The 11927-nt window shown below is 38.6% G+C and overlaps 1 protein-coding gene across 11 annotated transcripts in view; it reads left to right on the top strand.

Annotated features, from left to right (window-relative positions):
• Nucleotides 1–11927, top strand: part of LOC753159 (chromodomain-helicase-DNA-binding protein 5) — a 39323-nt gene that overhangs the window by 12364 nt on the left and 15032 nt on the right. For 10 of the 11 annotated variants that reach the window (XM_030986649.1, XM_030986655.1, XM_030986648.1 and 7 more), the window contains 15 exons: nt 411–547; nt 1100–1301; nt 1679–1800; nt 2213–2386; nt 2971–3115; nt 3994–4125; nt 4499–4616; nt 5724–5941; nt 6428–6572; nt 7659–7825; nt 8185–8389; nt 9520–9615; nt 10228–10304; nt 10824–10957; nt 11460–11604. In XM_030986649.1, coding sequence (XP_030842509.1) covers nt 411–547; nt 1100–1301; nt 1679–1800; nt 2213–2386; nt 2971–3115; nt 3994–4125; nt 4499–4616; nt 5724–5941; nt 6428–6572; nt 7659–7825; nt 8185–8389; nt 9520–9615; nt 10228–10304; nt 10824–10957; nt 11460–11604 — 2217 coding nt within the window. The remainder of the gene's footprint in view (nt 1–410; nt 548–1099; nt 1302–1678; nt 1801–2212; nt 2387–2970; nt 3116–3993; nt 4126–4498; nt 4617–5723; nt 5942–6427; nt 6573–7658; nt 7826–8184; nt 8390–9519; nt 9616–10227; nt 10305–10823; nt 10958–11459; nt 11605–11927) is intronic. The other variant, XM_030986651.1, reaches the window with a different exon arrangement.

The raw sequence follows: 11927 nt of genomic DNA, 5'->3' as shown, positions 1-11927 counted from the left end.
ATGATATAATTCCCTCCTACACCATCCACTCATTTGATAGCTTTGTTCTCTCACATAGAATCTGCCTACTTACACTTTTATCTTCTCTCTGAATTTGCTTGTGAGTTTTATTTCATGATGTGATAGGTAGGGGTTGTCGTGCTAGAGAAAGAAAATGTTGAATTGAATAACCAGACAGTCCCATGCATTACAGAATAATTCATCCTGTGTTTCAACAAATGAAAAATATATTGCTTTTTGGAGTGTTTGTGATATCTTTTAGGGATTTGTAATATCAAAAGATTTTAAATGGTTTACAATCTTATTCACAACCCGTTCTTTTCGAAATGCATATTCACTCTTCACTATTCACTCCATAAGACTTCAAAATAATTTCCCCCCACAAATACACACATCTTTCTTTGATACAGGGTCATTCGAAAGGACCTTTCCTGATCAGTGCTCCTCTTTCTACCATTATCAACTGGGAGAGAGAGTTTGAGTTCTGGGCTCCAGACTTCTACGTCGTCACATACACCGGAGACAAGGACAGCAGAGCTATTATCAGGTAAGAACCATCTGCTGTTTTTGTCTCTCTGTCCATCTGTCTGTCGTTCGTCTGTCATCTCTCTTGCTTTGTCTATATTCTTTTCAGTTCTCTACTATGTCCATCCTAAGTCTCTGTTGCTTGTTTGAATTCTGTTCTCTCTTCTCATCTCTATCCCTCCTCTGAAATCTTCTCTTTTATGGGTATTTTTTGGGGTCATCTTCTTGGGGTAGTGAATCTATTCATCACTACTTTATTTAATAAGAAAGAAAAAATCAAGATTGTATGAATGAATCATTTGCACAAATGTAACTGTAATCACTTCCATCTGTCATGCACTTTCAGCTAAATTCGTATTGTGAGCAACAACAAACATTAAATTTTATATTCCATTTCTATGACCGACCTGGACTTTTCCTTTGGCGACAATTACTTGGGGTATTGTTTCATCAAACATGTAGGGCGAGGCTTGCAATTGCAATGAAGTGCAGTATATCTGGGATTATGTAAATATTGAATAACTTGTTAACATGTTGCTATGATCCCCCCCCCCTTTCCCACCCCATCTTGCAGAGAGAATGAGTTCTCTTTTGAAGACGATGCAGTGAAGGGAGGCAAGAAGGCATACAAGATGCGACAGGGTTCCCTGGTCAAGTTCCATGTTCTCTTGACATCCTACGAGCTGATCAGCATTGATGCTGGTACACTCCAGTCGGTCAACTGGGATGTCCTGGTGGTCGATGAGGCCCACAGGCTCAAAAACAACCAATCAAGGGTATGTTCCTTCCTACAAAGTCCATTTGTAGTTTGCTCTTTAAAGATGGAGTTGAGTTCTGGTTAGGCGATTGCATTGTAATATTTGGGTTGGATTTGCAGCCCATAGCATGGAATAAGTTAATGTTTAGTGCACATGAAGATTGACAGAAAAAGTGCCAAGGGAGGCATAGGGTGTTGGTCTACTCAACTAGAAATTGATTTGCGTATCCTTAATAGAATAATTGTATCAAGTGCATGAAGTTTTGATAATAATAGTAAAAAAGAATGAACCATGACAATGTGTATGTTGAGATATCAAGTAGACAGCTCACTATGTTGATATTGCCGTTTTCCAAGAAGATGTCAAAAATTTATCTTTTGTCCCTGTTGCCACAGTTCTTCAGGATTCTGAGTGGCTACAACATCCGCTTTAGGTTGCTCCTGACTGGAACCCCTCTGCAGAACAACTTGGAGGAACTCTTCCATCTCTTGAACTTCATGAGTCCTGATGAATTCAAGTAAGTCCCTTTTCTACATCAGCTCCTTCCTTTCTCATTCCTATATTCCCAAAACAGGCTGGCTTAAAATCTTTTAAATCCATTGCCCCATGTCTATGTCTATGGAACAAACTTCCTGCATTTCTGCGAAATAGTAAATTACTTGACTTCTTAAAAGTACATCTGAAAATATACCTCTACAGTTATTATTTTTTGTTTTCGTCGTGAGAAGGACTGTGGTGCTGGTATGAAATGATGGGTAGTAGGAGGGGCTTGACGTTTCAAATAGGTTGACTATCCCTCATCAGTTGAGTTGCAACCGTAAGCCTACTGTAATCTACATCACCATGCAAGCCGATACTTATAATAAGCAGCATCTAATAAAATACCAATAGAGAAGTCAACTTTGATCTTTGACCTTTGACCTGTACAGCAACCTGCAGCATTTCTTGGCGGAGTTTGCAGACATCTCCAAGGAAGATCAGATCAAGAAGCTCCATGACATGTTGGGTCCTCACATGCTGCGTCGTCTCAAGGCTGATGTGCTCAAGGGTATGCCTTCCAAGAGCGAGTTCATCGTCCGTGTGGAGCTCAGCCCCCTACAGAAGTATGTACTTTTCCCTCACATTATTATGAACTATTACCATGATACAGAATAGGAAGGAGAAAGAGAGCAAATATATTTCAAATAAAGAAAGAAAGGACAGGGCTTTTGTTTTCAGTTTTTACTAAAGACAAAAAATACATAGAATGCTGTATATGACTTCACTTGGTTTTGATATCTCATAATCGTTAGTATTTCCTGGATTTCAAATATTGTGGCATGTTAGTTTACAGAAATGTCAATTTATGCAAAGGAAGAAATTTGTGATTTGTGCATAGGTCAATTCCAAACTTCTCTTGCAATATCAAATCTCTAGGATGAGATGAAGAAAAGAGAATGACTCTAAGCTATTAATGTCCATGATGTCAATCACATAGATTTTAACATATTTTTGGCCATGTAGCTGCTATTTGGAAATAATTGGTGAATATTTAATTATTGGTATAATGAGAATGTCATTCAAGGGGGACACTTGAAGACATGGATGTACAAAGCACTATGTAAGTATATTAGTAATGGATTTTGTTTTGTTTTTTATATTGTTTAATATTATTAATTACTATCCATCTTTATCCTTTGATCTCCAGGAAGTACTACAAGTACATCCTGACCCGCAACTTTCAGGCTCTGAATACCAAGGCCGCTGGCGGTGGCAGCGTGTCACTCCTCAACATCATGATGGACCTCAAGAAATGCTGCAACCATCCCTATCTCTTCCCTACCGCAGCTGCTGTAAGTCACCAATATAGATCAGGAATGCTAAATATATTACTCATTGTGGATGTAGTATCGAAAATAATATAGCTAGTGATATTCGTTTGTCTCGCAATGTATGGTCAACTAGGGATCTAAAAGATCCCAACGTTTTGTGCATTGCTGCAACACTTTGTCATTATATTTTATCACCTGATTATTCTCAATGTAGATGTTGCTGATGATGTGACATGTGACAATCGCTCTGTGGTCTCTCTCAATCACTAGGTTAAGTCCTAGACCAAACTCTAACCCTTTTCTGAAACCTGATTTTAAACCCACTTACAACCTTAGCTCCAACATTAGACCTTTAGATCTTTGACGAATAAAGCCTGTAGCAATTGTCGCTGGAGCAAATAGTCTTAGTCGATCACCATGTTGTCGTCTCTGTGACATGACTAAGTTCTCACTGGATTGTTTTGATTACCAAAGTGCCTTAGGGCAGCCAAATTTCACAGTTTCATGTCGAGTCAGTTCTGGGGGTGTTTCACAAAGATCCTAAGTTGAACTTAATTCTAAGTTGGACTTTGATATTATGGAGAGCTATTTGTAGCCTTCAAATACAATATATTCAAATAAGAAATTCAAGTATTTTAGACTTTTTATAAATTATACATCAAGAACATGAAATCTCCTTGATAATAGAAAATATGAATGATTTGAATTAACAATATGTGCCTTTTGAAATAACTTTTACAAAATATTTTCAAAGATGCTAGCGGCTTTCCATAATTTTTAAGTCCAACTTACAGATAAGTTCAACTTAAAATCTTTGTGAAACACCCCCAGTAGTTTCTTCTCTGTGCCTTGTCCCTAGCTAAGCTTGTATGTGAATTTATATAAATTTGTCATTGCAGGATGCTCAAAGACTACAGAATGGAGCCTTTGAGGTGGTATCGTTGATCAAGTCATGCGGTAAACTGGTGCTCCTCTGTAAGATGTTGAGGATGCTCAAGAAGGACAACCACAGAGTGCTCATCTTCTCACAGGTGAGTGAGCAAGCATTCAAGGAAATGATTTACAGTGTACTTCAAGGTTCTGGAATCATCAAAATGATAAGAAATTTGGCCCAGTCTTGGTAAAGTTACAAGCACTGTATACAGGAAGATGTATATGGGACTACGCGACATGTGCATGACACGTGCGCGATGTCTATCCGGTCCAAATAGATATAATAATGCACCAAATATATCAATTAGTAGGCAGTTTCCCGGCAAAATTTGTATCATCACGTATTAGTCAAAACATATTCTTGCACATGATTGGTAATAAGAGCTTCCATTTCATTTTTCGAGAGGGGGGCGTTTCTAAAACTGGCCTTTACCTTTAAACAATGGCATCTTATCGTTGATATGTTTGTAGATGACGAGGATGTTGGATCTCCTGGAAGACTTCTTGGAAGGTGAAGGCTACAAGTATGAGAGGATTGATGGTGGTGTCACAGGAGGTCTGAGGCAAGAGGCCATCGATAGATTCAATGGTAAGAACTTAATAATAATAATAATAATAATATATATATATATAAGTCCACTCCAAATTTTATTAAACCGAAAATGGAAATTCTTTTTGCCCAATTGATCGTGAGCCCGGCAGCTACTGAGCAGCGCCAGATCGACGTTACTCTATCCCTTATTGTTGAACGCCAAACAAGGTAGCAGCAACTCCAGTCTTTTAACGTCTTTTGGTATAACGCGGCCGGGGATCGAACCCACGACCTCCCGGTTGTGAGGTGGACGCTCTACTGACTGAGCCAACACACCGGTATCTTATGAAGACTATATATTAATGCTGTGGTCAGTCAGGTAGCAACGGCTCTTAAAGCCCCTCTGCACTAGTTTGGCCAGGAGGGATTAGACCTTCCTGCATGGTCACTGACAGATGGTTATCACATCAAATCAGCTCCCAATTAACATAAGAAACAAGATTTTTTTTATTTATGTTGAAATACAAACAAGAAGTAGAGGAAAATAAAACTAAGACAACCGATTTGAATATTACTAAGTGGAGTAAGATGATTACTGATTTACAATCTGCTATCAAGTAAATAGAGATCTATAATTTGATTTGATCTCATTTAAACATGTGATTAAGTGCTTTGTTATGAATATTTATGTACGATGTTATCCGTAATTTTATCTGAATAAAGATTTATTTCAACAACAACAAAAAGCATAAGAAAAAGGGGACCATTGGGGACCAATGGGCACCCATTAGGCATTGTTTGCTATATAGAGGGCGCAAGTAGCTATAAGTTGTGCAGTGTGGCTTTAATGGATCTCCTGTCCAGATGGACCAATAGTTGGTCTCTCTTTGATGAGATCTATATGACTATTGGGGAAGGCCATGGGAATCTTGTTTGAATACTTATATATCAATGCAATGCTACTGTTGGGGGAAAAAAAAATTAATTAAGAGATATGCAAGTACATATAGTCAAATAGATGCCATTGCAAAATGCATTCAGTATGGTAAAGAAGAAATCCCATCTGAAATGGTCACCTATTATTCCTACCTTCTTGTAAGTATTTAATCTAGTGATGGCACAAGAGCTAACAGTCTTAACATTACCATTTGAATACCCCAACAGCCCCTGGAGCAGAGCAGTTTGTGTTCCTGCTCTCAACACGTGCCGGTGGTCTGGGTATCAACTTGGCCACGGCCGACACGGTCATCATCTATGACTCTGATTGGAATCCCCATAACGACATCCAAGCCTTCAGCAGGGCGCATCGTATCGGTCAGTCTAACAAGGTCATGATCTATCGCTTCGTCACAAGGGCATCGGTGGAAGAGAGAATCACTCAGGTTAGTCAACTACCCCTGAAAGAAAGAAATTTGTTTGGAGTTAATTAAGTAATTGTGCCAGTTATAACATTTGCTTTCATTTGAACTATCTGGAATAAGCTTATTATACTTGGTTCCATCTGTTGAACAATTTTGTTGCTTGGACATCAGATTACCATTTGTTCGACAAAGATATTTTTAAAGATTTGGGGAATGGTGTGCATCAAATCTTCAACATGGTATGTTATTTCATTCTGAAGTCTTTGATAAAAGACATCAAGAAATTTGTCAAAATATTTTTTGAAACACTCATATGATTGGATATCGGTCGACAACATGTTCTAAATTAGGTTTCTATGCACTCTCAAAGTCATTACTTGTTTGTTTTATGCTTCTACCACTGTGATGCCAGTGGCGTTGTTTTGTTATACGTGTTTAAAGAAAATGTGTACAAGATACAGCATTCTGACCATTCCTTGTGTGTATTTTGACCACCAATTTTTGTAGGTGGCCAAGAAGAAGATGATGTTGACTCACTTGGTGGTCAGACCTGGTCTGGGCTCTCAGGCCAAGGGAGCTATGTCCAAGAGGGAACTGGACGAGATCCTCAAGTTTGGAACTGAACAACTGTTCAAGGATGACGAAGGAGCAGGTCAGTAAAGCTTGATCATGAGTTGTAGTTCTTAGAAATATGGGTTGACAAGGTTGAAGTGATGTTTCACAAGCTATAGTAGGTTTTCAGAACCAGAAACCCGGGGGGGGGGGGGGGGGGGGGGTTCACAAAGCCTTTGTTTCAATGACAAATGACAAAAATCAGTGACAAATGAAATCTGCTGATAACCAATCATGAGCAAGGATTTCAGTAGCCTATAACAAAAACTGTCATTTGTCACTGATGACAAGTTTTGTGAAACGCCCCCTGGAACCTGTCTTGTAAAAAGTTGTAATTGATTAAAGTCATTCTTAACTCTGTACTGTACTATAGAGATAGGAGTTTTCAAGTCTGCTGTTGCTTTAATAGAGGAATTGTGATCACTTAAGATCAATCGCAGCCTTCACAACATCGGCGTGAGTCTCGGTGGGGCAGTGGTTTGCTCTTGCTACTAGACACTTGCCCTCTTGTACTAGTAGTTTGACATTTATGATGTTGCAATTTACCAAACTGACATAGTGTAATCAAACAAGTAGCAGCTATCTTCAGTTTGCCATTACGTGTCTCAGGAAGTTGTCTAAAATGTAGACATTGAAACTGTTGCACCTTTTGGCTGTATCAGAGAACTCATTCCTTTTAAAGGGATCCGGTAACGTTGTCTTTGTTTCTGAAACAAAATCCCGGATTTAGCTCATGCTGCAATGATAATTATAAACCTTTAGGTCAGTCAGGAACCCCAAGCTGATCGCCTGTCTGATTATCAAGATATTTATGATTGGAAATCGAAACCAAATTTTGCATTTGCCTAACGGTTTTCATATCACTACAGTCTATTGGGGAAAATGAGTATGGTATAACTGGTCACTCAAAGATTTTTACATTTTTGAGGCACTTCTTGATATTTTGAAGCACGATTTTTTAAGTGCTTCAATATTACACCATAGCACAGACACTGATAACACGTAGGGCCATGCGTCTCAGATTTAACATTGTTAAAACGATTCCTTTAATGTAAACCATGCCTTTAATGTAAACCATCCTGATGAATTGGTTCAACAATGTTCTGTCGATCTTGTGCAACCACAGAGGATTCTGAGGGAACTATCCAATGGGACGACAAGACTGTCTGGGATCTCCTGGACAGGACCAAGGAAGGCAACGTAGAAGAGCCCAAGGATGACATGTCCAACGAGTACCTGCAGTCCTTCAAGGTGGCTAGCTATGTGGTCAAGGATGAAGAGGCAGAGGAAGAGGTATTATGAGAAAAGATTTTGATTCATTGTCTTCGTTAATTATTTTGTATTTTAACTGGTTATTTGTAAAAATTGTGAAGAAATATGGTATGTTTTGTAATTGTAAATTGTCATGCAATTCAGCCGAGATTGCGAAATGATGGTATTGATAAACTGAACTGAACTGATTTCATTCACAGTCTTTGGAGATGTAATATTGATAATGACATTAGTTTATAGATTTTAATTTGTATTTCATTGGGTATACACTTAGGGCCGTGCATCTCAGATTTAACATTGTTAAACGATGCCTTTAAGAATAACATACCAGCAGACAATCTAATGCCAACATCCATTTACTCCCTCCCTCCCTCCCTAAGCCGGAGCCTGAGACGGAGGTGATCAAGCAGGAGCTGGAGCCGTCTGATCCTGCATACTGGGAGAAGCTCCTGCGTCACCACTACGAGCAGCAGCAGGAGGACCTAGCCAGGACCCTGGGCAAGGGCAAGAGGGTCAGGAGACAGGTCAACTACAACGATGCTGCCACCGAAGACACGAGCAGAGGAGGTAGGCTTGGCAAGAATGGTAAGAAGACGACAAGCACCACGCTCGAATCGGCACATCTATCATCATCAATCATCATAACAATTGTCATATTCGATGTAATAACCAGTGCAATAACAAACATAATACCTGTATTTAATGAGAAGACTTGTGAGAAGACTGCACTCTTATATCCTCTCTCATGGTAATACCAGTATTTAGTGATAAGAATCGTAAGAAAACGACTCCCAAATTTTATGTATCATATATCATTACTTACGATAATAACATAATCATCATTGGAATAACTAACAGTATACAAGCCTACTGTATGTACGTATGTAAGTATGTAAGTATGTAAGTATGTAAGTATGTACTTGTGTAAATCGTAAGAAGGTAGCACCTTATTAACTCGCACATATATCATCATTTATGATTATAATCTGAGAGTCATTGGAATACCAAACATAATACCTTTTTTTTTTCATGATGAGAATTTGTCAGAGGACTGCATCAGAGTCAATCCTATATCATCACTTTTGATAAAACCATTATCATGTAATAATCATTAGAATAACTAACGTAACACCAGTATACAGTGATAATAATCATGAGAAGACTGCACTCTCCTAACTTGTATGTATCATATATCATCACTGATAATAATACACAATAATCATTGGAATAACTAATATAATACCATATTTTGTGATAAGAATATTGAGACAACAATGTTCAAGACTACCCATATTTCATCACGCACAATAGCAATTGTGATAACCTAACAACTATTGAAATAACCAACATATTACCAGTACATGTTTACTCATAAGAAACGGAAGAAGACTACGTAGAAAATCACACTTGACATTAGTCTATTACAATAATTAGTACATGGATGATAAAAACAGACTTAAAGATAAAGTTGAGTTCTGGTCATGCGATTGCATTGTGAAAGAAACGGTGTGGAATCGATCAGAAAAGATTGATTTTCTAGCATATTGTATTGGTGTGTACTGCAAGGTTCTGGAATGATCAAAATGAAAAGAATTTTGTGAGTAGCTTTTAGTGTGCGTTTACTACTTGTTTGCTTTCTTGCTGTTCTCACCATGAATAATTTTTGTTGTTGTCCTCCTTACCTAAATTCTGTCTCACATTGTAAATCATTGCAGTATGGGACGACAAGCTCAATGATGACTTCAGTGACTACTCTGGTGGTAGCGACGATGAGGAGGATGACCAGGACTACGATGACAAGAATGATAACAGTGAGTTTCATATCCCTTGGAGGTTAATGACCTTAGAACCTCTCTTCAGCCCGATTTTAGGCCCTGTGACCTCTCTATTTCAACTCTTGATAGCATACAGATCATGATTTTAACACTAGAAACTCACTATATTAATCTTTCATGAATCGTAAACGAAGAATATTTTCATAACAATAAAATTATGTCAAAAAAATTCTCTATTGTGGTAATTGTGATGTAAATTGAACTTTTGATAATATTTGAAGTGGTCGAGATTCGAGTGTGGGTCTAATGTGTTTGGAAGGTATTAAGATATTGATTTAAAAGACGACAAATTTGAATGACGGGATATATACACTTTTAAAGATCATCAATACTTCTGGGCCAGAAGGGATTAGACCACCCAGCCAGGTCACTGACAGGTGGCTATCTCATCAACTCAGCTCTCAACTAACATAAGAAAAAGAGGATCATGGGGACCAAGAGGCACCGATTGAGGAAGTTTTCTATATAGAGGGAGCAAGAAGCTACAAGTAGGACAATGGGGCTTTAACTTGATACAATTGCTGCCGATAGCAATGTGTCCATGTAATGTTTTTCAACATCATCCTGTATTTGTTCTTTTGTCACCAGTTCGACGGAGCAGGAGAGCAGACAGGGACAGGGAAAAGCTTCCCCCTCTCCTGGCCAGAGTGGGTGGTCAAATCGAGGTGAGCAACTCCTTCCATTCACTTCGGCTTTCCAGGATTACATCGGTGTCCCTGTATAATGGTTCAACGCTGTTCAAAATCTGTTACAGCTTCTCTTTAAAACCTCAAATTCTTGAGTCCCGTCTTACAAGGAGTTGCAATTGATCCAAATCGATCGCAAGTCCTCCAATCAATGAGTCCTTGGCCCTGTCTTACAAAGAGTTGCGATTGATCCAAATCAATTGCAAGTCCTCCAATCAATTGCAAGTTTGCAGTCTCCTATCTCTTATGTACATAGTTGCGATCAAATAAGTTGCGGTTGATATCAACTCTTTGTAAGGCGGTGTCCGAAACTAATTACAGACGGTCATAGTAGCCACCTTTCTATGAACATCACCAATCTTTACACCAATCTTTACTTATTTTCTTAAATGTCTACCTTTTGGTACAGATGCACATTTGCGTAAATAACAATTGTAGAAGATAAATTCTAGTAGAGCTTGTTATATACTCACGTCATTCTTATTTGCTTTTGCTCAGGTTCTTGGATTCAGTGCTCGTCAACGCAAGGCCTTCCTGAATGCCATCATGAGATGGGGGATGCCACCTCAAGACCCTTACAACTCACAGTGGTTGGTTAGAGACCTCAGGGGCAAACCAGAGAGGCATTTCAGGTAAGAACCTCTTCAGTTCCTCTTCTTCCTTATCCTTTTCATATGTTTGTTTGTGGATTTTATATAGACCAGTTCGTAGCTAGCACATGGTTCAGATGACCCCAAATATCCACAGATCTTTTAAACATATAAATCCCACTTTGTGCCTGTGGAATAATCACAGCTAAAGTCACAGAGGTGATTCTTTGTTTGCCCTCTTGAAAGGATTACTTCCACCTGTGTTTAATAGAATGTATCGCAGGTGCATGCATGAATAATGATTACATAACTTTCATGAGCACGTATCCAGTATTAGTCTCAGTGGATTTTACAATTTTGTACAAGTGACCTTTATCTGCGCATGCGCAAATTGTATCTACGAACTGGTCTATCCTACTATGATGATTATGTTTACCATATGAGCAAGGGCAGTAATGACCTCTTTACTACCCTTGGGTGACTTTTGTAGATTTCACTGGATTTACTAACGACCAATTCTACCGTTGTCTTTTTCTCACTCTAGGGCCTATGTGTCCCTGTTCATGAGGCATTTGTGTGAACCAGGCTCAGACGGAGCAGACACCTTTGCTGACGGTGTCCCAAGGGAAGGGTTGTCACGGCAACACGTCCTAACAAGGATTGGTGTCATGAGCCTCATCAGAAAAAAGGTAATGATTTATTTTCTCATGATCACCCGTTCCTCTGCATGATATATTGTGAAAGGCAAAAATGATGGGAATTGGTTTACGCTGAAGCAATTATTTAGAGGAGGATTATTGAAATGAATAAAAAATGTCTATGATTTTGATCAATGGAAAGTAACCTTGTGGAACATGAATACTTAATTTCTGGAAAATGGTGTAGCCACACGGACAAGCATGATACCTTCTTCAATTTTAGAAATTTTAAAGTATAATTATGTACACAATATCCTTGCATTTGTTTAAATCAACTAGAGACCTAAACAGATGTAATGCCTGTAATCTTGTTC

This window comes from Strongylocentrotus purpuratus, unplaced genomic scaffold (assembly GCF_000002235.5).
Source record: "Strongylocentrotus purpuratus isolate Spur 01 unplaced genomic scaffold, Spur_5.0 spur5_scaffold_16, whole genome shotgun sequence".
NCBI lineage: Eukaryota > Metazoa > Echinodermata > Echinoidea > Camarodonta > Strongylocentrotidae > Strongylocentrotus > Strongylocentrotus purpuratus.
Note: the sequence above shows the minus strand (reverse complement) of the source record. Positions and strands in the feature narration are given on the sequence as shown.